At 39.8% G+C, this 27,811-nt stretch overlaps 1 protein-coding gene across 1 annotated transcript in view; it reads left to right on the top strand.

Annotated features, from left to right (window-relative positions):
- Positions 1–27,811, top strand: part of PPP1R3A (protein phosphatase 1 regulatory subunit 3A) — a 48,156-nt gene that overhangs the window by 3,341 nt on the left and 17,004 nt on the right. Inside the window, exons 2-3 of the mRNA XM_069976207.1 lie at positions 22,189–22,241; positions 22,348–22,469. Coding sequence (XP_069832308.1) covers positions 22,189–22,241; positions 22,348–22,469 — 175 coding nt within the window. The remainder of the gene's footprint in view (positions 1–22,188; positions 22,242–22,347; positions 22,470–27,811) is intronic.

Below are 27,811 nucleotides of genomic sequence, written 5' to 3'. Positions count from 1 at the left end.
GCTACAGGGGGGATCCTACATGGGGGATACTACCTACTGGGAGCCTAATTACTATAAGGATGCCCAGAAAGGGCCTAATTACTATTTTCGGGCACAGAGGAATGCCTTACTACTATGTGCCATAAAGAAGGCCTAATACTATATGTGCTAGAGCAAAGCAGATTCAGAGAAGAGTCAAAAGAAAAAAAAGTGAACAACTTTTATCAGAAAAGAATGTCACAAGTGAGTCTCTGGATATAACAGCATTGTCATCATTTGTATGATCTTCAGGGCCTGTGTAGAATTGGTATCTACCAGTATAGAGCCCCTGTATATATGGGTAAATGGGAATATAGGTCTTACTATAGTATAGGGTTTTATTCAGTAACAATATGGTGGTAATGACAGTAGTCCACGTGTGATGAAATTGTTTGTTCCTTGTATACTGGTATTGTTGGTAATACTAGTCTTCGTATATTGGATTTGCTAGCAACTAACCCATTGTAATCAATAGTAGCATTGGAGTGAATGAAATTGCAACAAATCTTATCTACATGTCATGACTAAAACCCACAGCACAAAGTTATCTACACAGTATGTTTTATACCCCAGCATGTCAACAATACTTGCAGGTGTCACTAGGGTTGGAAGCTGTCCAGCAGTTTTTCGGCCATTGTGCTGAAGGTGCCTTCTAAAGCTTTGTCATCCAAGAGTCCACATAATCCTGGAACTGGTCCTTTACTGTTTCTTGTTACAGACTCCTCTGTCCCCTTCCAAACTACCCTGACCCCACCCCCCCCACCCCCTTAGAGACCCAAGCGTTTAAACAATAAAGGAACTTTTCAAGAGTAACATTTCATTCAGATGTCGGTCTCATCTGAAATCCTTTACCCCCACATTTGCACTACATTAGATTTATCAAGAGCAACACGCCTCTTAATGCTACCCTAAGTTTTAAAAGTTATGCAAAGAAGCAATTAATCAGTTGCCTATAGCAACCAATGAGATTCCAGCTTTTATTTTTCAGAGACCCTTTTAAAAATTGTAGCAGCAATCTGGTGGCTGTTTGCAACTACTCCAAAGTTCCTCTGCACAAATTTTAATAAATCTTCCCCTAGTGTTTAATTCAGAATCTTTGCACTGGAATCTGGTCTGAGATATATTTATTCTGAGATAATGTATTTATTCTTAAGTCTGTATTTCTTTAAAGGATTTATTCTGTATTATTTTTTGAGACTGTACTTATTTTTTATTTTATATTCTTAGGTTAGGCTAGCAGTATTTTGAGGTTTGACATGTAAGTGGCAGGCATTCATTAAAACTAGATATCAACGAATCACTTAAAAATTAGGTTCACAAGGTTTGCACATTTTTAACATAAAATTTGCAAATTTTGTGAACCCAACTTAAGAAACCTATACATACCTGTCCATGCCATCCCCCCCCCCCATATCCTCTGTGTCTTCATGTATGCACTAAGGCAATTACTGACTGAGGAACTACTCGCGACCAGTGATTGGCTGAGCAGCCTGTCACTCTCGAGACACAATAGTGACCGCCCGCTCAGCCAATCATAGGCTGACTAGGAAGGGACAGCACCACAGCCAGTAACTGGCTGAGCAGGCTGTAATTCTTGTCTATAGAGTGACAGCCTGCTCAGCCTCTCACAGACCATGGTGCTGTCCCATCCTTGTCCTTTCCTCCATCTTAAAATAAATATACTAATTCGATGTAACTCACTAGTTCCTCAGTGCCAAGGTTAACTAGACTTGTGATTACCCCAATTCACAACAAATACTATAGGTGAAACAACTGTGAAAATATAAAATGAACAGGTGCTTTCTGGTGTTGTATGTCAGCCAAATGAACGTGCTCATGCAGAGTAGTGAATGATCCCACTCACCTGATGTGGTTGTGCAATATCATAGGCACAACACAATAAAGTTAATTGATAAAGTGCGGTGCAGCTCTCCAAGGACCACTACTGGCAATCCAGTCACCAAAGTGTGTGCAAATCAAGCAGGGACATCGACCCGGACCAGGCAGATACAAGAGGACTTTCTCATACAGTGAAAGCGCAACCAGCCAAAAATATAAAATAAAAACACATGTATACCACTAAATGTGAATTGTGTAATATGTATACTATCTCTTTGGTTAAATGTAACTGAAATTGAGGTAGCGATATTGAAATAGACTCTCCATATTGGAGCACACGTGATAAATTGTGGTTGTAGTATTATCTTTTGTGGTCTAAAACTGTCATTACATAGAATAACAAAGTTCAGGCTCTCAGAGTTCTGCCTCTCCCTGGCCAGCACCACCACCACCCTTGTCAATTGAAAGCAGTACATAACAGGCACATTCCAGGCAAATCACAGAGAAAAACAGACAGCTTTAATGCAGCGATTTTGCAGTCCGGTGTCCCCAATGTGACAGTAATTGGTTAAGCAGGTTGTCTCTAGAGTGGCAGCCCACTCTGCCAATCACAGGCTGACAGGAATAAGACAGCACCACGGCCAGTGAATGGCTGAGCGGGCTGTCACTCTTGTGTTTGAGAATGACAGCCTGCTTATCCAATTAACCGGAGCTATTATTTAATGAAATTGTAGATTGCTTTAATTGCTATGGAATCCTTGCCAGGGTATATACAGCCTGTATACACTCCAACCGGGATTCCAAGTGGCCGTGCAAAAAACTGACATGTCATTGAATAGCGGCCGCACAAGAATGACAGAGCAGACAATGTAAAGTGCAGCTCCGGACACACTTTACATTGCCGGCTATATTTTATTTGAATGTGGGCACACCCGAATGTGCCCAATTAAAAAGAAATGAAGTTCATTGGGCCTGGATGAACGTCACTGACACCGACCGTTCTGTGACATGGCCGGGTCACAGAATGTCCGCTGTCATGCATAGTGTGAACCCAGCCCAAGGGTTGCTTCATGTAGGCCTTTTTGCCAAAGTATGCCTTGCTTGCCTGTTGGGCGGGAAGAGAAAGTGCAGTAAGGTGGGCAGGAGGCAAGGCCTTCCACCACACCTGATTTATCATGATTTATGCCTGCTTCTCACAGCTGGAGTTCATTTCTGCGACTGCCATATAGCGGCCTTGGATTCATTGAATTTGGAGAGGTGTGCGATTCTCAGTAATTCTATTTCTATTTAAAAATTGCTGTAATTATTTTGCTTCCTATTATTAGCTTAGTTCACTTAGTATTACATGCTTGCATATATTCTTGTATGAATAAATTAAGAAAAATAATATCATGTCGGTTTAAGAAATACACTCATACTTCAGTTCTAACAATCTTCATTGAAAAGAATATACAGTACATCCACTGGCATTGCAGTAATGTAGACAGCAATGAACATAATTCAAACCCTTTGCAAAGTATAACCCATCGCAGGTTGAAAGGATTATAAATATTCTGTACTGATAATTCTATGTGAATACTGCCTTTTCCTACATACAACAACCTTGTTTACCGTGTAAAAGACATAAATGTGTTGCCAGCTTTTTTTTTTTTTTTTATTTCTTAATCACTATTTCTCTGTTGCCAAACATATAGTTGAGGATCTATTGTTATAATGTCCTTGTTTGTGCAATGTTCAGGTAAAAAAGGGAGGTAACGCCAAAACACTAAGATAATGACCAGCCGGGCATGTGCTTGGCCCACCCATAAACTAAAGTATAAATGGATACAATAGATGCAGGATGATGTAGGTACAATAACCAAAATAGGTATATCAATAAGGGCAATAAATGTCACTCAATTCATATACCTTGATTCAAATAGAGCATAGTATATCTCACACAGCTGAAGACGTGGCACGTATTTACTGTATCACACACTATGGGGGAGCTTTCTCAAACATGATGTAAAGTGAAACTGGCTCAGTTGCCCCTAGCAACCAATCAGATTCCACCTTTCATTTTCCAAAGAGTCTGTGAGGAATGAAAGGTGGAATCTGATTGGTTGCTAGGGGCAACTGAGCCAGTTTCACTTTATACCATGTTTGAGAAATCTCCCTATATGTTCCACAAATGCATACAACAAAATCAATCAGTACCCATGTGCATGTATGGATTCAAATGGATACTGCAAAACAGAGCAAACTAAGGTATATTTAGATGTTATACCCAGGGCCAGACTGGCCATGTGGCATTTTCGGGCAAATGCCAGAGGGGCTGCTTCCTGCTTGGGCTGTGAACAAGGGCGCATGCGTCCGAAACATGTCAGCAGAGCCTAGAAGTGTGTAGCACAATGGTGTATTATGTCCTGACTTTAGAAGAATTCCAATAAAGCGCAAGTACTGGTTTTACTGAATTGAGCAGGATCGTTTTTCCTTTCTATTGGATGTATGTAAGCGTGCATATGTCTGTGTATGCAGTGTGTGTGTATATGTGCATATGGATGTCTGTCTTTACACAGTGTGTGTGTGTATATAACTGTGGGTATGTATGAATTTGTATGTGCAGTATGTATCTGTGTGTATATGGATATGTATGTTTGTCTGTGTGCCTTTGTGTAGGTGTGCACATACAGTAGCTGTGTATGCATGTATGTGTGTATGCAGTTTAAGGCCATGTTCCCATGACCTGGCTGGGTCATGGAGCGGCCGGCCTCAGAAAAGATCATCCCAGCCGGTACCACAGTACCGGCTAGATGATCTTTATGTCCGCAAAGTTCTGATGCGGGTGCATCAGCGCGCCCGCATCAGAACTCACTACAGCACACTATGAAGTGTGCGGCCAGAGCTGCTCGCTTAATAGTGTGAACTGACTGAGCTTTCTGCGGCCACTATTCAATGAATAACGTCTGCAAAAAACATACATGTCAGTTGTTTGCGGTGCCGCTAGGGGTCCCGGCCAGAGCATATATTATGTGTATAAGCTTCGTCCAGGACCCCATAGACAGCAAGCCAACGTATTATTTCGTATTAACTACGGCCTTAGACGTAGAAATATGAAACAATATGTTATGTAAACATAGCCTAAAGGCAACCAATCAGCTCAATTGAGCTGATTTGGTTCCCTGCACCACTGTATAAAGATTCTGTCCAGCAGCAACTTTATACCACAGAAAATTAAGTTCAATCCCCCAGCATACAGCAAGTAGTCATCTGGGCGGATCCCCGTCTGAGTCTAATCACCGCACTCTCCCTGTCAGCATGCTCGATGGGGATGAGTGACAGGGAGAGGTGCCAGCAACAGGTCTTTCTGCCTGTCAATCATCCCCGCCAAGCCCGCTGACAGGCACAAAGCGGTGACTAGACACCGGTGGGGAGCTGCCCAGATGACTAGCTGCCGTGTGCTGATGGATTAAACTTCATTTTCTGGGGTATAAAGCTGCTGCTGCAGCCGTCTAGTTTGTGCTGCGAGTTGCACAGGAGCTTTATACAGTGCTGCAGGGAACCAATTGGGCTGATGGAACTGAGTTTCAAAACCTGCACCCAAACTACAGACAAGAGTGGTACAAAAGTGGCCATGTTTACGTAGTGCTGAAGAACCCCTTTAAAGGGGTATTCTCCCCAGAAGCAAAAAAAATAAATGCCCCGAAACCTAGCTGGTCTTACTCACCAAGTCCCCCTAAGTATTTTGAGCCGTCTCCTGTCTTTCTAGCTGCTGACGTTCTCGAGAAAAAGTTTTTTTCTAAAAGCCGTTTATATCCAATAGGACGCAGATCAGGAAGCTACATTTCCCATCATGCAATGCTTCTCGCTGCTTGTTTGGACCTGTAGTTCAACAGAAGCTCTGTGACCTGATATATTGTGATGTGAATGGATAGCAGCTTGCTGGGACCTGTAGCTCTACACAAAATATCAGGTCACAAAACTTCTGTAGAACTACAGGTCTGCTAAAGCTTTGAGGACTGCTATTTCGGATGAGCTGACACATTTTGACATGTATGTGTATATTCAGTGGGTCTCACCTCACATGGAGGTGTGATTTTTGTATATGCATTATGTATTAAGGGTATAGTATACATTTAGGGAAACAGTAGGTAGAAGAAAAGTGCACCATGCAGGGATTGTTGTCTCCTAACTTGTATTTTGAGGATCTGACACCAGACCTCAGATACACACTTGAAGCTTCATATATCGCACCAACACAGCCCACATATAGAGCAATGGGTTAATAAACCCGCAACTTTAATGTGCCCAGTATGTTAGTATATGCCACCACAGTACAATCAGTCAGATAGTGGATAATATCCCAGCCGGGACCATTCACTTCCCCCACATTGGTGTGCCTGAGATGATGATTCTGGCCAAAAGGTCAATGACTAAAGGTCATTGATGCACAGATGTCCAGGTCAAATTGAAGCAGTGGTTCTCCTCGCCATTTAAGAGCCTTAACGGTCTTATTTTTCCAATTACAGAAAGGGGTGCAGATTTTTCTTTTATAGTTTTTCTCTGTAGTGATTTTACTACTGGTTTTAGCTACAAATACTGCTCGAAGGCTATTTTCATGTAAACATCAAAGGCGATTTACTACTTCTTCATAACATCGGACGTTATTCACATAATGGATTGGGTCAGAAGTCCAATACACAGGGAGGGGGGCTGGGGGGGATCGGCATTATTATGCAGGGCGGGTGCCGGGGGGATCGGAGTGATTATGCAGGGAGGGGGCCGGGGGGATCGGCATGATTACACAGGAGGTGGCGGCGACCTCCTCCACTCTGACAGGCCCGCTCTGGAACGGGGCATCATGTGGTGTCCCGTGCTCAGGGAGGGTCGTTTGTATGGCTCTAATAGCTTGAAAGTGCATAACTAACTAGCGGCCGGCTGAGTTGGGGAAGTCCCTGCACTTCCGGTCCGGTGACGTCACGGAAGCACGTGACAAAAGTAAAAATAGAAAGAAAGAGAAAAATTTGTATTAGAAACCAATGAGACATAGTAATTATATTACAAGACAAATATGTAGGGTAAATGTTAAAAAAAACCTGGAATACCCCTTTAAGGGCCATAAGTATTTTTATGTGATGTCACAAACCCAGTCCAGGAGATGATTGGACCAGTCCTCTGACTTCTAAACTACACAAATCTCAGACTGGTAAGGAAAGAATAGGAGTGATGAAGGAACTATTAATAACAACTAGTGTAACCATCTGCAGCCCAGAACAAAGTCAGCAGGAGAAACAGATGGGTATGGCGGAATCCATTTAACACAGGAAAGAAAAAAATAAAGCAGTGTTCCGACCAGTAGAAGACAAAATACAATATATGTACAAAATCACGGTAACCGCGCATAATTTGCAGTACTATGCGGACAGAGGCTGGCGCTGAAAGCCACATGGGTATGGATGTTACACTTTGTCTCCTCCTGCTCCTTTCCTCCCTCTGTTGACAGCTTTATGCATAGGTTACCAACCACTGTGTTTCTTTAAAGAGCAGTGGTCTCACTCGTAAATACATAGCTATAAGTGTGTGTGTTTTTTTTCCCATTATGGCCGATGCTTTTAACCTCTAGCTGCACCAGGCAGTTATAATACGTTATTGTAGAAGGTTAGTTTCAGCACGAGGATGTACTATAACTGACCTGCTTTAGATGCTCACTGTTTACACAAACAGTGACTGGGAGCCGCAACTAAACTGTAAGCTAATACCTAACAGTTTAGCCTAACTGCCACTGGACCTCCAAAGGGGGTCCAGCATTGGCAATTGCCGGCATTGGTGGATCGGTAAAGGTAATTGATATGATAAAAAAAATACATAGAATTACATTTAAAATCTCTGGGAAAAAATTACTAATTTGAAATTTTCACTCTTACTTTGCAGTTATTCCTGTGAAATGGAAGGGTTAAAAAACTGTATGAGTGTAAATTTGAATACTTGAAAGGGTGAAGATTTAAAAATGGGTTAAATTATGACAGGGCTCTAAAACATACTCCAAAACTGAAATGGCTCCTAAAGAATTTTTGAATTTGAAATTTTCGTGAAAAATGTGAAAGTTGCTACTAAACATTTATGGCTTCTAACGTCCTAAAAGAGTAAAAGTATGGGGGGACATTTATCAATGTCAAAATGCGTATTTTTCAGCGCAAAGGGGCCAGATGCAAATAAATTTATTCGCAAATGGACGTTTTGCCAATAAAATATTCACATCGGGCCCCTTTCCGCCCAGTGTGCCAAAAAATAGTCAGGAAACCACCCCAGCTCTGAGCTGGCGTAGGTTTCCTGGCGCACGCACTGGTGCGCACAGGATTTATGTAGAGGCAGTCCGCCTCCACATAAATCTCCGTACTGCCGGAGCTTTGGGGACATTTTTAAGACCGGCGCAGAAAACACCAGACTTAATAAATGTCCCCCATGGTCACTCAAAGCTGTTACTATAAAGTAGACATGTTTTAGAAATGAATAAATAAATATATTATGTACAGTAGTATTACTATTTTCCTCATTGGCAGACTTTCAAATGTAGAGAAATTCTATTTTTAAAAAAAAATGTTTTTGAGTTTTTCACAAAAAATTTTTTTTAGGATATAAACCCAAATTTACCACTAACATAAGTAGAATACAATCTTGGAATCACAAGGATTAGTAAAAGCATTCCAAAGTTATTGATGCTTAAAGTGACACGTCATATTTGAAAAACGCCAAAACTGTCTGTGTCTCCTAAGAGTTAAAGCACAGTGTGGTCAGTTACCTGGATAATGAGCTGTCAAGAATAGGAGGAAAAGAACAGCCTTATTAGAAGAAGGAAACACGTTTGCTAAATAAATGTATTTGTACAAATATTTAACTTGATGTGCCATACAAGTTTTTATGTGGCTAAAAGATAGTTGGCTTATACTGTAATATGCTCAAATGGAACCACAGTTACTAGTGGGGTACCACAGAATCAGTATTGAGCCCTTTTTCTGTTCAGTATACTGTATTTTATTGACCTTGCATTTGGCTTACAGAGTAAGGTTTAATAACTGCAGATAATACTAAGCCCTGTAGACTAATTAGCACATAATATTACATTACAAAGAGATTAGAAGTATGAGGCTTGTTCAGAGAACTGGCAAATGAAGTTTAATATAGATAAGTGTAAGGTTATACACTTGGGAAGAATGTTTTATGATTAACATGAATTTGCAAATCACTTGATAAATTTGACACTTCAATGGACCTGATGATATGAGTGAACAGTTAGGGTATCTTCACACTCACACTTCTGTTGAAGACATTTCTAAAACTATTCTGCCCTTCTGAGTGGATCTTACAGAGATCAATGTGCTCCAAAGCAACTGATTTTCAGTTGTAAAATGTGTGTACAAAATCAATGGCTTGTAAATAAATCCTTAAAATAACTTTTGCAATCTTTGCTAAGTAGCTGCAGCCAATGCAATGAAATCATATAATGCATAAAAATACTCATAAATGAACATGCAGGATGTTTATTTTGATACAAACCAGTATTCAGACGTCTGTTTAGAAATATCACCATATGATGTAAATAACAGAAATAGAAATTATTCTTTGTCAACCACAACTATTTAAGGGTGCCTTCACACGTACCGTATCTCTGCTTATTTCTCGCACAAAATTTGCATCAAACACGCATCAAACTCGCATGAAAGTAGCTGCGTTTTTTGTGGTGTTAAACTTGCCTGTGAAAATTGCACCAAACACGCAGTGAGAATAAACATACGTTGGCTTGATAGCAATCAGTATCACTGTGGATTTATGTGTGAGAAACTCGCAGCGATAAATACACAGCGATACGGTACGTGTGAAGGCACCCTAAAAGTGTATTTCCAAGATCTATAATTCTCTCCTATCCACAAAATAGTAAATAGATTAGCTGATTATGGGGGTCTTACCTCTGGGACCCCCACTGATTATGAGAAGAGATGGGCAAACCCAGCTTAAGCCCAAACTTTGCTAAAGTAGCATCAGCCACATGGAAGAAAGGAGGAGCTAAAAGGTATAAAGAGGCTGGAAGTGTAGCTAGAGAGATATATAAAATTAAATAGAAGGAGGCAAAGATGATTATACATGCAGCAAAAGCCTCGCAAAAGGAAGATCTATTAAAGAAGGGAATAAAACCTTCTTCAGATATATTAGTGACAGGAAGAAGAACGAGTAAGGTTACATTCACACATCCCGTAAAATTGACTACATTGCCTTCTTCTCCCGGCAGCGTAGACCAGGCAACTTCCAGTGGGCATGTGTAAGCCAGCCGACACGGGGGAGTAGGTAAGTAGTCAGATGCAATTACAGGAGCACAAATTATGCGCTCATTTCATCTCTGCTGCCGGCCAGTATGGGGGGTTGCACTCCTCTTGGGGGATCCGTGCCACGATCCTCCTTCAGCGAAGATTGCAGCACGGAACATATGAATGAGGCCTAAAAATGTGGCATTACAGAAATAATGTGTAGAAAACCTATATTGATGGAGATAAGGCGGTCATTGACCATTTGAATAGCTACTTCTGTTCCGTGTTTTTAGAAGGAGGCCTTCACAATTAGTTGTATGGGTCCAGCTCCTTGTGCTCGAAATGTACAAATATTTGCAAAAAACAGGCGCGCGCCTCTTGATAAATGGAGCACTGTGAAACTGGTTTCCTCTGATGAAGGTTAAAGCATAAAAGCATCTTTAATACTTAGTTTTGTTCTTAAGATTACTATCATTCTCTAACATCTTCGCATAAGAAAATGTGCAAAAAGACAACATTTAAATCCTTTATTACATCACGTGAGCAGGATTAACCTGTTCAAGACTAGACCAGTTTCCTTTCATCATAACCAGATATTGTTTTGTGCCATTTTGCTTTTTTAGAATAAGAATTCTTCTTAATTTAGTCAAAAAATGTACAAATATTGCATTTCATTTATATATTACTAATTTTAAAGAAATATGTTTGCTGTAAATTTTTTATTTATTTTTCTTATTTATTAATTTTTAGTAGCACAAAGTGTTGTCAAAATACCTTGGTTAAATGAGCTTTCTGGTTTAATTAAAACAAAGCTCAATCACAATATAATGAATGGTTCTGCAACTTTCCAACATACTATGTGGAGAATTTATCATTTGCCCCTTTTCAATGTACTCTTTTGCCTTGTGACAATCTAATCCACCCAATTACACTTTTTTAGATGTCACAAAAAAGCATCTAAAACCCAACTTAAACCACACTCCCTTTTTAGACCAAAATAAGAAAATAATAAAGAATGATATAGAAAAAAATGGCAAAAAAATAAATAAATAAAAGACAGAAGCATTTTTTTCTATGTGTTTCCATTTCTTAAAGGGAACCTGCCACCACACCAATGCTCTCTAATCTATTAACATCAAGTTATAGAGCAGGAAGAGCTGAGGACATTGATATATAACTTTGTAGGAAAAGATTTTGTAAAACTTTCAATTTGGTGATTGAAATCCCTGATCATTCTGTGTTAAGAAGGATTACAGTGTAATAGTGACACGCAATGGACTGGACTCTTAAGGCCCTATTACACCAAACGATAATCGTCCGTATTCGGCCGAAATTGGCAGTTACTGTTGATAACCGTTTGGTATAATAGAACACAATGATCAGCCAATATGAATGATGTCGGCTGATCTGTGTTTGTCGTGGTCTTTCAACATGTTAGCAACAATATGCTACCGTTGCTCCGTGGAACAGGAGCGGCGGTGGCAGACCCGCGCTATCTTGTATGGGCTTCCCAGACGATCTAGTGATCACCCGGGCAGCCCCCCACACACACACACAGTCGCCCCCGCCTCTTAATGAAGAGCAAGTGACATCGCTGATTTGCTCCTGTCCATTGCCTCGTGTAATAGGGGCTTTAGCATGGAAACATCAAAGATTTCAATCAATAATGTAAAAAGTTATTAAATCTTTTCAAAATAAGATATATATCAAGCCACTCAGCTCCTCCTGCTCTATAACATGATGCTGATAGCTTAAGTAGCATTTTCATGGTGATTAGTTCCCTTTAACCCATTGCCACAAAATGACGTTTGGGAAACGTCATGTAAAGCAGGTAGTTCCTGCAACATGACGTTTCCCAAACGTCATGCTTTCCCTGCCTCCCCCCACTGTCCCTAAGAGATTGGGCAGCAGGAGGAGGCTGTGTCACAGCTGTGTCTCCTGCTGCCTCTGCCCAGAGTGGAGCCACGCTCCCCCCAGGCAGTTAACCACATAGATGCCGCGATCGATGCGACCGCAGCGTCTTACGGGGAGATTCAGTGGCCTATTGGGAGATCGGGCGGCAGGAGGAGGTTGTGGCACACTGCCTCCTCCCGCTGCCACTTCTGATTATCCTCCCAACCCATTCCCCCTCCCAGATCTCCCTCCCTGTGCTCGGCACCCCCCGCGATCTGCGCCCCCCCCCCCCCTCCGGATCTCCCCTCCTGGATCTCCCCCTTGCTCCGCCCCCCGATCGGCGCCTCCTCCCAGATTTGCAGCCCCCTCAGGATCTTCCTCCCCGTCCCCCCTGTGCTCCGTCAAACCCCCCCCCCCCTCCGATCTCCCCTCCAGGCAAGGTCCCGTTGCACCCCCACCCTTCCCCAGATCTCCCTCACTCCCCCCCCCCGGAGCCGCGTGAGCGATCGCGCAGCTTCGGGGGGTTACCATAGTAACTCAGACGCTTCCCGGTGCGTCTGGGTTACTATGATAGATAACGATTAGACCCCTGCACTGAAGCAGGGGTCTGATCGTTTGAATGAGCAGTCAGTGTGTAGCACTGACTGCTCATTCATTCACTATACAGTATAGTGCATTACAGCACTCATCATGTGCTGTAATGCATTATACTGTATATATGTACCTGTAAAGTAAAAAAATATACACATTCCCTACCCCCCTTTATAAATGATCCCCTATAAATAAAATACACATATTTGGTATCGCCGCGTCCGAAATGACCTCGTCTATTAACCTGTTACATTAATTATCCCGCCCGATTAATGCCAGAAAAAAAAAAAAAAAAAAAAACTAACCAAAAGACTTTTTTTGTTAATGCCGCCCCCAAAAAATACAGATAAAAGCTATCAAAACGTCACATGTACCCAAAAGGTGTACCACTAAAAGTGTCAGCCTATGCCACAAAAATAAGCCCTCACATAACTCCATTGGCGAAAAAATTTAAATAATACAGGTCTTACAATATGCAAGTCACAAACAGTATTTATAGTATAAATGCCATAAACTATAACAAAAGCTATATAAAATGGATATCGCTGTAATCGTACCGACCTGACGAATAACTATAACATGTCATATGTGACGTATAGTAAACGGCATAGAAAAAAATTATGAAAAACGGCTGCTAAATTGTGTTTTTTATTCCTACGACCTCAAAAAAAAACTTGATAAAAAATGACCAGGGTGTCACATGTCCCCCCGAATGGTACAGATGGAAACGTCAACTTGTCTTACACAAATAATTTGGCACCCCAAGGCCTCTGTCACATGGTATAATGGCTAAAAAAAAAAAATGAAATAAGAAAAGAACCCAGAAATACACAAGGCTTCTTTCATGTCTGAGACCTGTGGTTGAGTCAGGTGAGGGGATTTCTAGAAACACTGGAATAAGGGGAATCAATAGTGAGTGGTATTTCTCAGTTAGTATTTGCTGTGTTAGAGGAAAAAAATGGTTTAAAATGGAATATCTGCCAAAAAAAATTAAATTTTAAATTTCCCCTCCAACTTGCTTAAATTTCTGTGAAACACCTAAAGGGTTAATACACTTATGAAATGTTACTTTGAATACTTTGAGGGGTGCAGTTTTTACAGTGGGGGGATTTATGGGGGTAACTAACATACAGGCCCCACAAATCCACTTCAGAACTGAACTGGTCCCCAATAAAATCAGAATTTGAAATTTCTCAGAAAATTTGAAAAATCGATGCAAAATTTCGAAGCCCTCTAACATCCTAACAAGTAAAAGGACGTTCACCAAATGACGTCACCATAAAGCAGACATGTTGTAGATGTTACAGTAATAATTAGTTTATGTGACATAACTATTTTTCCCAGAAAAAGAGAGTTTTGAATATAAAGGATTGTAAATTTTTTTAATTTTTGCGCATATGTTGTGTTTTTTACAAAAAACTACTGAGTATATCAACCAAAGTATACCACTAACATAAAGAGGAATACGTCATGAAAAAACATTCTCAGAATAACAGCGATAGTTAAAAGCATCGCAGAGTTATAACTACATAAAGAGAGACAGGTCAGATTTGCAAAATAGGCCCCGGGCATTAAGGCCAAAACAGGCTGAAGAGGCAAGGGGTTAATGGTTTTAAGGTTACTGTTTGCTGTCTGTGCATGAAACATATATGTGTCATATTCATGGACTGAAAAGTCCAGATGTAACAATTTTCAAGGTCTTTCACTACTACAACAGTGAGTGCATCTAGTCTAGGTTCCATTTTACTTATCTTGTAAGTAAAATTTCTTGTAGCATACCTTTAGAAGAGAAAAAAATTATGTAAATAGGAACTGAAAAGAAGAAGATATCACACTAATAAAAAAATATCTATCTACCTATCTATCTATCTACACACACTACGTATATATTCAATACTTTTGCGGTTGTTTCCTTCCCTTTTACATATTAGCTAAGTTGTAAATACATCACTTAGTTCTCACTGCACTTCCAGATGAGAAATGTTGTTTCAAAAATGGGTTAATAAAGAAATACTAAATGACTCAGAAGCTGAATCTGTTACTGTCTCTTTGAGCCAAGTTCCAATTAACAAGTAGCTGTCAGTGATACCCTGACTATCAGGAAGGCAGATTGCTGCTGCATGTAAAAAAAAAATACAAAGAACTATTACCTACTTCATCCCAGAGATGATGGGTAGCTATTTAACATAGAAATGACAAACTGTTTGTTATATACCTAAAATATTAATCCATAAGGTGAATTTTGGTTGAGATGCAAAGTTTAAAACTGTCAACTACTCTTACATATGTCTATTGTCTTTTATTTTGCTTATTGCCTATTGCTTATTTCCTTCATGTACCATTTACTAATCATAATAATAATACTTATGAGTATTAGGATATTGGACATAATTAGCTCCAAATCTACAGTTGATTCAGGAACAAGTAATAGAGATTTTGCAGATTTTGGCTAGGTTCACACATTGTAAGACAGAGCCATTCTGTCGTCCGGCCGTGTCACAGAATGGCCAATGCCAGTGAAGTTTATCCTGGCCGGTACTGCAATACTGACCGGATAAACTTCACTTCTATTGAACTGGGATGCGGGCGCATCCGTGTGCGCATGCATCCCAATCCTCCATTAAACACAATGGAAAGTGCAGCCGGAGCTCCCTCTGACTGTAGTACAGCCGGAGCTCCCTCTGACTGTAGTGGATTCCCTGTGACTGTAGTACAACATAAGTTTTGTAATAATCACAGCCGTTGTTGCAAATCAACAACAAGTGATTAATACAAAACTTACGTTGTGTGAACATGGTCTTAGAGTAGATAATAGAGAACTGCAGCACTCCAATGAATTCAAGAAAAAACGTGTGCATTTATTCCATCCAAAAAATGACAGCTACATTGCTGCTCTCTTTCAGCAGATTTTGAGTAGGTATGTCTCATGTATTGTCTAGATTTAATATAGAACATAAAATCTGCAATAGAAAAGTACAGTAAAGATGGAAGAAAGAGAACATGTGCCCACCCTAAAATCTGTGCAGATATTTTCTTATGCATATGGATTAAGTTTTGTAAAACCCCATTGCATTCCATCAAATCCACAGCATATGAACAGCATACCCTTTTTGTCAACATTTGCCACATCATTCTAGTGTCTATTGCATAAACTTACAATGTGAATATGAGCATACACAAATTCATGTGAAGTTTGACATTTGTTTGGTTATCAAAGCTCAGAACCTAATACTGTGATAATGCCTTGTGGTGCCTGTTCTGGAACTATGGCGATTGAGTTTCTTTCGGACACCATGTGATATAATTTAATACAGGTCTAGAGACTGCTTTTCTAAAATATTCTATGACAATATATCTTGTCAGCAAACAATCTCAAATGTTTTCATATGCAAATTAAATGCTTTTAAATTATTAGTAATAGCATTTTTTTTATTCCATATACAACAAAACAAAGGTGAGACATGACAATCGAAATGTAATATTGCATTTACAGTAAACATTGATAAACTAGAGTATGATGTGATAACATGTGGCCACTTGAGCAGGCCACATATGTTAGTTATGGATGGCTCTCTCCTGCCCTTCCCATACACATGCACGCTCAGATGCCCAGACAGAAAATGATTGGGCATGTTGAAATCCAAATGTCAATTCTTCTTTCCCAGGTCATCATCTCATTTTGATTATACACGGCACAGCACACTTTAAATTATGTACATGTAATGCTTGAATCCATGTTTTAAGTATATATGAGAAGAGAGTGAAACTAGGCTTAGAGATTGTGTAGCTGTACTGTAGCAGTTCAGGAAACTGGAGCGTGAATGGGATCCTACCCAAGCGTACTTTGGCACTCAGCTGGGGGTCTTTAGAGAAGAGTTACCAACATCTACGGGTATGAACTTCCACCTTGGGTGTGGAGTGACACAAATCCAGTGATGTAGGCCCCACCTTGTGCGTAGAGCTGATGGGATTATCCTTAGAACCTAGCATGTTTGCAGTAGAGTCTCAGCTTATGCACTTTGCTACTGATTTGTACCTGAAATGATTCTCCGAATAAGAGAAGAAGACATCAGCCCATCGTGCTCTAACTGGACATGGCTAGGGTATCAGGACATAGAAGAAAGATAATAGTCCCGCACATGAGTCCTGGCCACCTGGCCAGGCACAGGAAGAGTCTCTTTGCAGGCTCTGTAAATATAGTCTTGCTCATATGTAGTATCCCACTACGGGTGGTTCTCTTGACTTCCCACATCCAGATAAGGCTGGGTTCACACTGCGTTTTTAGCATACGTTTAACGGATCCGTTTTTGTGTCAGCAACGTTTTTGTGTCCGTAAAAAAAGAAACGGATCCGTTTTTTTATAATGGAAGTCAATGGAAAAACGGATCCAAACGGATGCACACAAATGCATCCGTTTTGCAATCCGTTTTTCATCAGTTTTTTTTTTTTTTTTTTTCAAAAACGGATGAAAAAACGTATTGCAAAAACGCAGTGTGAACCCAGCTTAAAACTAGTTCATTCAGGTGTCGCACAAGGTGATTTCAGCTGCATTCTCTGCTACAGCCACAAGGTGTGTCACTCTTCCTGTGCACAGTTTCAGTGTATGTAAAAGGTTATACCATGTTTATGTGTATTGTTTTATTGAGCAGACACTCTATACACTTCTTCTCTCTCCTCTATCACACTTCCTGTCACACCACTCTATAAAAGAGTTGTCTCAGGTGTGCTAATAAGTCTTAACACCTACAGATTATCAGACAGAAGACAAAGCCAGTAATAGGTTTAAAAAGAGGAGAAATCTCAGTCTTTCCTTTATTACCTGTTCTCTGTTTATTGTCCATTTCTGGTTTTATGTCAAAAAACTCTGTCAGATAATCTGCTGGTGTAATAGGGCCCTTAGTCTTAGACCAGTTTAGATCAGTGAGAGCCAACTAAGCTAAGATGCAGTGCTGAACCTAAGAGGTGGGGTAACAGGATCCTAGGAGAGACACCCTTGCTTATGCTGAGGATCTTCACAGTCTGGACAGTCACTCCCTAAAGAAAAGCCAGAGGGACTGATCCCCAGGAAAGCAAACCAGCGTTAGGGTGCCTTCATACACACTGGATCCACAGAGGATTTGATAAATCCACTGCAGATCCAGTGTCAGTGCATCCCTATGAGAATACATACTCACAGCGGGATTGACATCCCGCTGCGTGCATGTCAGTTAACCCCCCGGCGGCGGGAGCATACATCACCTCCACCCCGCTCTGGCTTACTTCAGGGGTTCTCAGCAGGACTCCCTGCTCAGCCAATCAGTGGCTGCGGCGGGGCAGCACACTGCTCCAGCAGCTGGGAGTTTAATTACATACACACAGCAGGACGTAAATTCCGACGCAAGTATGTACTCTAATAGGTATGCACTGACACTGGATCTTCAGCAGATTTTGTTGAAAATCTGCAGCGTAAAATCCGCTGCAGATCCAGTGTGTGTAAAGGGACCCTTAAGCTGACATGCTTTACTGACAGACACTGATCCACTTGGTGTTAGGCTTCAGCAGGAGCTACACCTAGAGACAAAGACTCATACTACCTCTCAGGGCAATACTGGGAGGCAGAAGGTGGTAGATAACTGAGATTTATGTAAATGTGTGTACAAGAAGTTCACTACAAGATTCAAGTATATTTCTTCACACACATCCAGGCAGAGTACTGTACTAATTAGGAAAGGGCTCCTACCCAGCCCCTACACCACTCTCTCTCAAGACAAGTCTTCACTCTCCTATCACTGTCTGCTCAAGTCTACCTCTGAAATTCTTAAAGCCAAAGTATCTTTGCACTAGCACTTGTTACCGGAACTGTTCTCATATTTGGTATTGAAAAGTATTTTCAGTAAAGTTAACCCTTTCACGGGCATGGGTCATTGATTCCTCAATGCCCAGGTAATTTTTGGACATCAGCTTATGTCTACCCCCTCTTCATTGTGACAGCGGCAGGGGAGAGAGGGGAGTGGGCAGAGCGTGCCGCTCTAGTACTGAGAGTTGCGGCGGGTCCCCAGCTATCACTGATAGCCGACCCACCCCGGATGACACAGGCGCAGCTTCTAAGCTTGTGTCATCCTTCAGTGTAAATTAATGTCGCTGCAGCATCAGGTATGGGCTGCAGCGACGTTAATTTACTGTACAGCGACGGAAGAGTTTAATTTGGGACTCTGCCACCTTTGTTGCTCTCACTCACACCTCACAATAGTTCTACGTAAGGTCTGGTTCCCATCTGTCCAGCAGTGGGCCCACCAGCTGCACACAACACCACTAACTCTGTACTAACCCCACTATATATAAGCATGGCCTTCGGGGGGGGGGATCTGATTGGATAAAAGGACAGAATAATCCTCTGTGATGGGGCAGTAGCTCCTGAGGTAGCTAGCTCAGGGTTAGGACAAAGTGTGCAAGTGTACAGTGGCATGACTCATACAATCAATAGAGAAAAACACTTAACTTAAATGTAAAGTACCTTTAGCTGTGCAAAGAATACAGTGACATCTGGTGGTGGGAGCAGTATGCTACAGACTTCAGTCTGGAAACATATACATTCATAGTACCTACCTATACTTGTCAGAAAAGAAAAGTGGACCCCGCTCTGGGACACTGCAATAGCAAAAGTAAATGGGGTCAACACAAGTAAGGGTCTGCAAACAATTAGGGTCATTAGTTGTAGCCACATTGGTGGTATATGGACCACTGGAAAACACATTCAGCTTTCTACACTAGGCACTAATGTGCAGGTAAACACTTAATGACATTGGCAAAAGCAACAGAACAGTAGGTGAAGTAAACACACGAGTAGGTGTGCCACAGCTTTATATACTGTATGTAAACCACACAAGTGGTAGAGAAAGCTGTATATAAAAACACCTAATCACAAGTACTAATATAACCAATAATACCACCATGCACAGATCATATTGTAGTCACCAGATCTACACAGGTGCTCTGAAAAGTGTAATCACCCTGAAGGCTATAAAAGAGAAAACAGCACTGATCAGACAAAGTCACAGTCACAGGCAGAATACAGAGCTATTATAGCAGATCTGTCTGTTTTAATATATACTTGTAACCCTCCCCCCATTCCTTCTCATTCAACAGCAGAAGGTCTTTCTTGCTGTGCAATTGTTGCTGTTTATCATCAATCCAGTGGGTCAGTCACCCTTTCTCCTGACCCATGCCATCTATAATACTGCATTCTGTAAATCACTATTCAGCACAATGCGGCCTGAAATGGAGACAATTAAAATAGCTGTGCAATATGGAGAGGAATTTCAGGGGCTCATTGGCCAGAGAAGTAAAGGGTGAGGTAATTGTGGATCTACTACTGGAAAACAGCCTAGCTCTAGTACCAGCCATTAAAATTGAGAGAATTAGAACAGCTTAGAATTTTCAGGGGTTCAAAAACAGCAGTAAGGGCACTAAAACCAACATTTCACCACTTTGAACATTTAATATAACAAAACAATGCAGGTTAAAAATTGGGCATGAAACTCTACAACTACATCCTTTACTGAGACTTGCATAAGATACATTGTTAAATTTTGCAAAAGTTTAAAGTTTAAAAAAACACCCTCAGCATGCAGTGTTTTGGAAAAACTGCCACAGAGCCTCAAAAATTACAGAAAGGAGAGAAAAACACCACCCCGAAAAAAAACTGTGTGTAAGGCATATCATAAACTTCCATTGACTTCCAGCTAACATCTGGCTGTTGAGGTTTTTGCAGGAAAAAGAAAGAAAAGGCCACGGTGCTTTTATTGGCGGTTTTGTTTTGTTTCAGATTTTAAGGCAGTATGAAGTCAGCCCAATGCTTTCATTTTTTTCATTTACAGAGCCATATAAGGGCGTGTTTTTTGGCAGCACCAACTGTACTTTGTAATGTCACTGTATATTTTACCATACTACAAAAAAAACTAAAATTACTGTAAATTATCATTAAAAAAAATTACTGTAAATTATCATACCCCTTTACTTTTATTAAGGTTTATGTCTACAGGGCTGTTTGGATCTCATATTGCGCCATGATGTGTCATTTTTATCGTGACTATTTTGGTGTAAATGAGACATTTTGATGACTTTTTATAAATTTTTATCTGACACATCTAACCCTTAAAGGAGAAGTCGGGGGGGGGGGGGGGGGGGGGGGGTTGAAATCCTTTCTTTCTGGGGGCAGAATAATAAAGAAGGTATACTTACCTATTCTGGTGCCCTTGCAGTGCCAAGATCTGCTCCTGAACCCCGATGACAACCCCAGATGCAAATCTCCCCTGCAGCTAGGTCACAACAGCTACGGACGGATGCCCCACTCAGCCAGTCAGTGATTGGAGTGGGACACTGCTGCAGTCCCTGATTGGCTGAGTAGGGTAAATCCCTCCCTTCAGTGATGTGGCAGACATGTTCGCAGCATACTTCACAGCCGGGAGAAAATTACATCTGGTGGGGTATGGGAGCCTGGTAATGAGGAGCTGAGCTGCAGTTACACATCGCCACCGCAACACAATGAATGAAGTCAAACTCCATTCAATGCAAAAACAGCTTATTAGTACAGGTGCCAGTTGTTAGCACTCTGCTCATCAGTACATTTTGCCCGGAAAATCCCTTTAAAGGGTTATCTAGCACTACAAAAACATGGCTGCGTATTTGTTGCGTATCTGCTGCGTATCGCAGCAGTAAATACGCTGCGTATAAGGTGTGTGTGTTTATACCCTAAAAGCGAATGTGGAGTTTCAGTGCACTGGAACCAGGCCGTGGTTGATTATTGTAAAAATGTATCTAAAAATCTTAAAGTGATGTACCTGATGTCCTTTATGTTGTGAGGTATGGCCATCCTGGATCATTCTTATTTTTCCAGAACATTCTACAGTTGGTCAGTTAGATTTAGATGGATGGTACAATACGTTGTTGAAAAAGGCCACTGCCATTATCAAATATCTTTGCCATGAACGAGTTTATTTGATCTGATCCTCATATGCATTTCTCAGCATTAGGCACAACTGACCCTGTCCCTGGTTTATTGTCCTTTCTTGGACCACCTTTGGTAGGTACTAACCTCTATACATTATGAGCTCCCCACAAGACACACCATCCTTCTGTGCTCTGACAATTCCACTTTTGTCAAATTATACATGCTTTTATATTTGACCAATTTTCATGCTTCCAACACGTTAGCCAAAATTTTTTAATCTGTGTAAAACAAAAACTGGTGTACTTCTGCCAGTCCAATTACGTCTCAGATTCTCTTTTACCAAAGCCTGATAAGATATGAACGCTGAACTGTGATTAATTGCAATGCTCAAATTACATCCGTTTTTGTTTTACACAGCTTAATAAATCTGGACCATTGACTATAAGAGCTAACTGTCAATTAGCTACCTAATATATTCTATCCCTTGAGTGGTGCCATTGTCACAAGAAAATCAATGTTATTCACATCAAATGTCAGTTGTTTTATTGTTATTGATGTTCAATTTAAAGCAGTTACACATTTATCAGTTTTGCCTGCATATATCTGTGGGTTAATAACGGTTTATCTTTTATTGTATAGCAAAGAAGATGAAGATTCTGATGTAATTCAGGCAGAAATTCCTGCAGCAACAGGTACAATATGAAACATCTGACATTAATATTGATCACATAACTAAGTTTATTATGTTCTGTGTCCTTTTAACTTATACAAGTCTTCAAAAATATCTTTCCATTCTAGAGAAATTTATTCCCAGAATAATTTGTTCACATGATGACTTTTCTGAAGACAACAATAATGATAAAACAGAAGATAAAAGTAAAGAAAAGAACAATGAGGACGAAAGCGATGTGCAATTGTTTGTAAGTCTTTTTTTGGGGGATATTGAATCTGTCACTGTTCTTGTTTTAATTCTAACAAATTGGAGTAATTTACTCTTCTTTCATATACATGTAGTTTTGAAAAGATAAAGATAGTATGCTTTTTACTGCATTCCATTCTTTGTTGGAAAGGTATTCCATTGTCACTTCATTTTGTACACTTGGATTCTTTTTACATCTTTACAAAGCATTGGCTTTATTGTGTGGGCTAGAATATGCACGTTTAAATATATTCTTCCTATTTATCATGTTTAATAGGAAATGGATCTATTGTTCACTTTATATTTTTATTCACACTAGGGATAATTATGTTTTTCGCTTCAGCTCATTTTTTTTTTTTTCAATTCTTTGTTAATTACCGTTTATTTTTATTCTATTTTGCTGTTTTTCAGTGCCACTGACTGAAATGTTAGAGGGAAACTAATGTAAAATTAGCTTATTTCCTTTTATTACATAGCGTATGCTACAAAAGACCTTTATTATGAGTTTCATAAAGAACACTTGTAAAGGTTGATTATAGTAGGAATACATGTCCTCCTACTCTCACCTTTACACATTAAAGAAACCATAGCAGCTTGTGATCTGGGCATAAATGGTTACTCTTTTCTACATTTAGAATATATTGTATTTTCAGAAAGTTTAAATACTGCTTAAGAGGCACTACACAAATATTGACCACCAGGTGTCAAAATGGCATAAAATGATTACAAATTGTCCAGATAGATAGATAGATAGATAGATAGATAGATAGACAGACAGACAGACAGACTAACTGCAAGAAGTTTGTTTGTTGTCCCTCTGTTTGTATAAGTTTCCCCTGGATACTTCTGTTGCCTCCCACACTAAAAAAAACACATACAGATAGGTGAATCTGAAATTTAGATTTCTGGACCAGTGATGAAAAAGTATGTAAAGCACTGCAGAATAAGGTAGTGCTATATAAAGAAAGACATTTTTAAATAAAGCATACCTTTAATATAGTGTAAAGAAAAAATCTGATACTCCCCCAACAAACCCCCACAGCTCATGTTTATAGTGCTACCGAATTCTGCATGTCACCACTTCTTCCCAGTTCTCATTTTAACTGGAACTATCCCACTGGGCCATTCACCAGCAGCAGTTGTGTACCACCTCAGTCAGTGACTGGCTGAACAGGCGTATTATGTGGAGACAACACGTCACTGGAACAAGGAAGCATTGACAAGTAGTGAGTAAGAACAGCAGCTAAAGGGTGAGGTTCTTTTTCTACAAAACAAAAAAAAAAATATATATATATATATATATATATATATATATATATATATATATACACAGTATATATCATTGCTAGCCATATATAAAAATAATTGTTATCCAGACAATTCCTTTACATTATCTAATTGCATACAAGCAAAATTATTTTATTGTTTTCCTTAATTTTTGCATAAAATAAGTATTTTATACAGTAGAAAAAACTGAGCTTAATATTTCGTACAGAAACTTTTGTTTGCAATTACAGAGATCAGACATTTCCTGCAGTTCTTAACCAAAGTTGCACACACTGCAGCAGGGATTTTATCCTACCCCGCCATACAGATATTCCCCAGATCTTTAAGGCTACTGCTGGAGTTCTAACGTGTCTTGCAGTAACACATTGCATTTTTTTTGTTCTGCTTTTTTGTATATTTTGTTTACATATCCCCTCAAGTGACAAAATATACAAAAAAAATGCAATACCTAACCAGAAGACATCCTGAAGACGAACCAAGCACCCTCCAGTCTGCTGAGCACGGGGTACCTAGTAAAATTCTTGAGTCTCTCACTTCAGTAGGGTTCGTTACTTGAGTTAAGTACTCAAGCATTTCAGTGCTCACTTAACACTCATTTAACTCAAAATTACAGTCCTATTTTGATATTATTTTACTGTGTGAGAACAAAGCCTAAAGATTAAAACCTAATTCTTAAACATCAATTTAGAAAATGTCATGTTCCTTAAAGCTAACTCTTCCACTCATTAACTTAAAGTGAAACTAACAGCATGGGTGACAGTGTGACAGAAACAGATCCTGCACCCTGAAATCCCTCCACCGCTGTGTCTTTAGGTGGCACCCCTCTTCTCCAAAGTGACAGCTGGCTCATGTTAAAATGAAGATGAGCCAGCTGCCAATCATTCTGAAGGAGGGGGTAGCCTTTGTCACAGTGGCTGGATATTGGGGCAGTGCAGACAGTGTCACAGACCTGCCTCTGTGATACTGTCAGACCTGAAAGAGTGATTTTTAAAAATACATCAGATCACACAGCAGTGCGGAAGGTACAGTATGTATATGATGCTCGGGTGATAGGAAATTGGAAACTGGCAACATGGATATTTGCACATCCATACTGTCAGTTTCCCTTTAATGATTTATAGCATTGGTAACTCCCTATTCTGTTTATTGCTGAATAGCAATAAACTCCTACAGAAGGGAATGACTTTTATAATTTTGGTTGTGTTTTCAATTTTTGTTATTTTAATTAAAGCCCCCCCCCCCCCCCCCCCCCCAAAAAAAAGTAAAAAACAATATTTTTTTTCTATCTCTCATATATCCTCAATATAGGGAGTTAATCTACTAAAATCTGTAGATGATAAAACATTGAATGTACATGTAGGATACTTTTAAAGTTATGGTTTAAATGTTATTTATTAATATTTATCTTATTTTATACATTTTTTCTTTTTAAATATATAAGCCTTTTTGCTTCATATGTTTTTGGAATATTTTCCATTAACAGCATAGGCCAAGTATTGTTACATATAAATATAAATGTTCAATTAATAAAATAATTAATACATATACAGCTTACTAGATACAAACACAAATGAATTAATAGTCAATAATATGCAGTGCAGTGTACTTATTGTTCTGTAATTATTGTTACTGTTCTGTAGTATTAAGTCACATCATCAGTATTCCAATCTTTTCTTTCTTTTTCCGTTCATAATATGGAGCTTATGTCATTATGGGGCTATTAAATTAGCATTCATTTTGAAAATGAGGTTAATTCATTCTCTATTTTGCACATGGAAAATACCTATTGAAGTCTATGAAAAGTTTAAATACTAATTAATCTGTATGTGAATCATATTATTTATGTATTTCATGGGTATGTTTTCAGTAGTTCATCCTTATTACATTGGAGTTCAAGGCTATCTTCACCCACAGTAAACTAAAAGCAAAATACGACAGTTGGTATAAAGTTGGTATAAAACTTGGCCATATTTTGATTCTTATAATGTGCTACATTAAAGTCTATGGAAAAATGTCAGTCCGTACACACATTGTAAAAAAAGATATATTTTTTACAATGTGTACACAGATGGCTGTTTTTCCATAGACTTTAAGGCTATGTTCACACTACGTAAAAGTACGGCCGTTGTTTCCATCGGCAACAACGGCCGTACTTTGTACAGGTGAACAATACCTATTGTTCTGAGGGATCCCGGCCGAAGCGTATAGACATCGTATGCGCTCCGGCCGGTAACCCATACGGGGCTGCAAATAACTGACATGTCAGTTTTCTGCGGCTGGAATTCAGTGAATTCCGGCCGCAGAAAGCCCTGTCAATTCACACAGTGAAGCGAGCGGCTACGGCCGCTTGCTTCACTGTGTGCTATGGGAAGCTCTGATGCGGGCGCGCACTGATGCGCCCGCATCAGAGCTCTGTGGCCGGAAAGATCATCCGGCCAGTACTTAAGTACCGGCAGCGATGATCCGGACAGAGACCGGCCGTTCCGTGACCCAGCCGGGGTTACGGAACGGCTGGTCTCTCACGCCGTGTGAACATAGCCTAAAGGGAAACTATTTGCAGGTTAGAAGCATTTAACCTGCCAATATGTCCCTATTAGACGCTGAGGATGAACGTAAGCTTCTTACCTTCATCTTCTCTGCCATTTTTGTGCTATTTGGAGTTTAATCCAGAGCACCAAAATGCCGAATTAGCATAAAGATTAAACTCCTAATGGCACAGAAATGGTGCAGAGGATAAAGAAACTTACCTTCTCCTCAGAGCCCCGCAAACAATAGGGACATATCAGTGGGTTAGATACTTCTAACCCTCTGATAGTTTTTCTTTAATGTACAGTAGCTCATTATTAGATTTAAAATACAGCCGCATTTTATACTCATTTTCCTTTCATACGTTTTATTTATTTTATTATTTTATATCCCGTTAAAACCTAACTTTAATTTAGTTGTGGGTTGTTGTTTTTTTAAGAGAGAAAAAATGGACACTATCCCACAGTGCATAACACAACAAAAAGGGTCTATGTGGAAGTGTAGCTCTTAAAAATCTTCTCATTCACAATAAGTAGCTTACCCTTTACTGACCCCTTATTGCAGGTTTGCCCTGACTATTCAACTTTTTAAGGCTATGTCCACACAACGTCAAAAATGGAGAAAAAACATCCGATTTGGCTATTTAAAAAAACGGCCGTTTTTGCAGCAATTTAACTGACTTCAATGCAATTGCATTGAAGTCAATGGAAAGACAGACGTCCTATGCGCACAATGCATTGAAAAACGGACGTTTTTGCCGCAGACGTCAAAATAATGAACATGAACATTATTTTCGGACATTTTTTGCAAATAGCGGACGTTTTGTATTAGTTGTTCACACACAGTTCTTCTATTGTCACCGTTCTTTCTCCGTTTTTAAAATTAAATTCAATGGATTTTTCAATTAAGCCACAACCAAAGGGCAATTACTAACCCCAAACTAAGATAATGTGCAAACACCCGTCATTGCACTAAGGGGATGGCAGGCTTTGAAAAACGTTCGTTATTTTAGCCTCAAAATAACGGACGGCATTTTAAACGGAGCTGAAAAAAACGATGTGTGAACATAGCCTAAGGGTGATCCCATATCTACTGATTTGTACCATGTATAGGACCCACCTCTGGTTTTGGCTACACTGATATAAAATACTGGACCAAAGCTGCCATGTGAAACCAGCTTTAAAATGTTCACATAGTGGATCGGTATTATAAACATTAACTATTACGCTTATGTGAATAGGCCTAGAATAAATTTTATACAGCAGTATGTTGGTCAGTATTTTGCATCATAATTTGTTAGCTAAAACTAAAAGTAGGAGCAAAACATAGAAAAGGTGCAAAATGTTACATTATACATTTGGGCTATGTTCCCACTATGGATTTGATGACAGCTGCAAATAATGGTCATTATTTGCTTACATCGTTATGAAAAGACAGCTGCCTTGTGCTGTTAAATGAGGTTCCATTCCTGTAGTGAGAACATAGTAGTACTCTATTTTGGCTCCAATTCATAAAAATCCCTGACCCAAA

This window comes from Dendropsophus ebraccatus, chromosome 1 (assembly GCF_027789765.1).
Source record: "Dendropsophus ebraccatus isolate aDenEbr1 chromosome 1, aDenEbr1.pat, whole genome shotgun sequence".
Classification (NCBI taxonomy): domain Eukaryota; kingdom Metazoa; phylum Chordata; class Amphibia; order Anura; family Hylidae; genus Dendropsophus; species Dendropsophus ebraccatus.
This window is presented reverse-complemented; position numbering and strand designations above follow the sequence as displayed.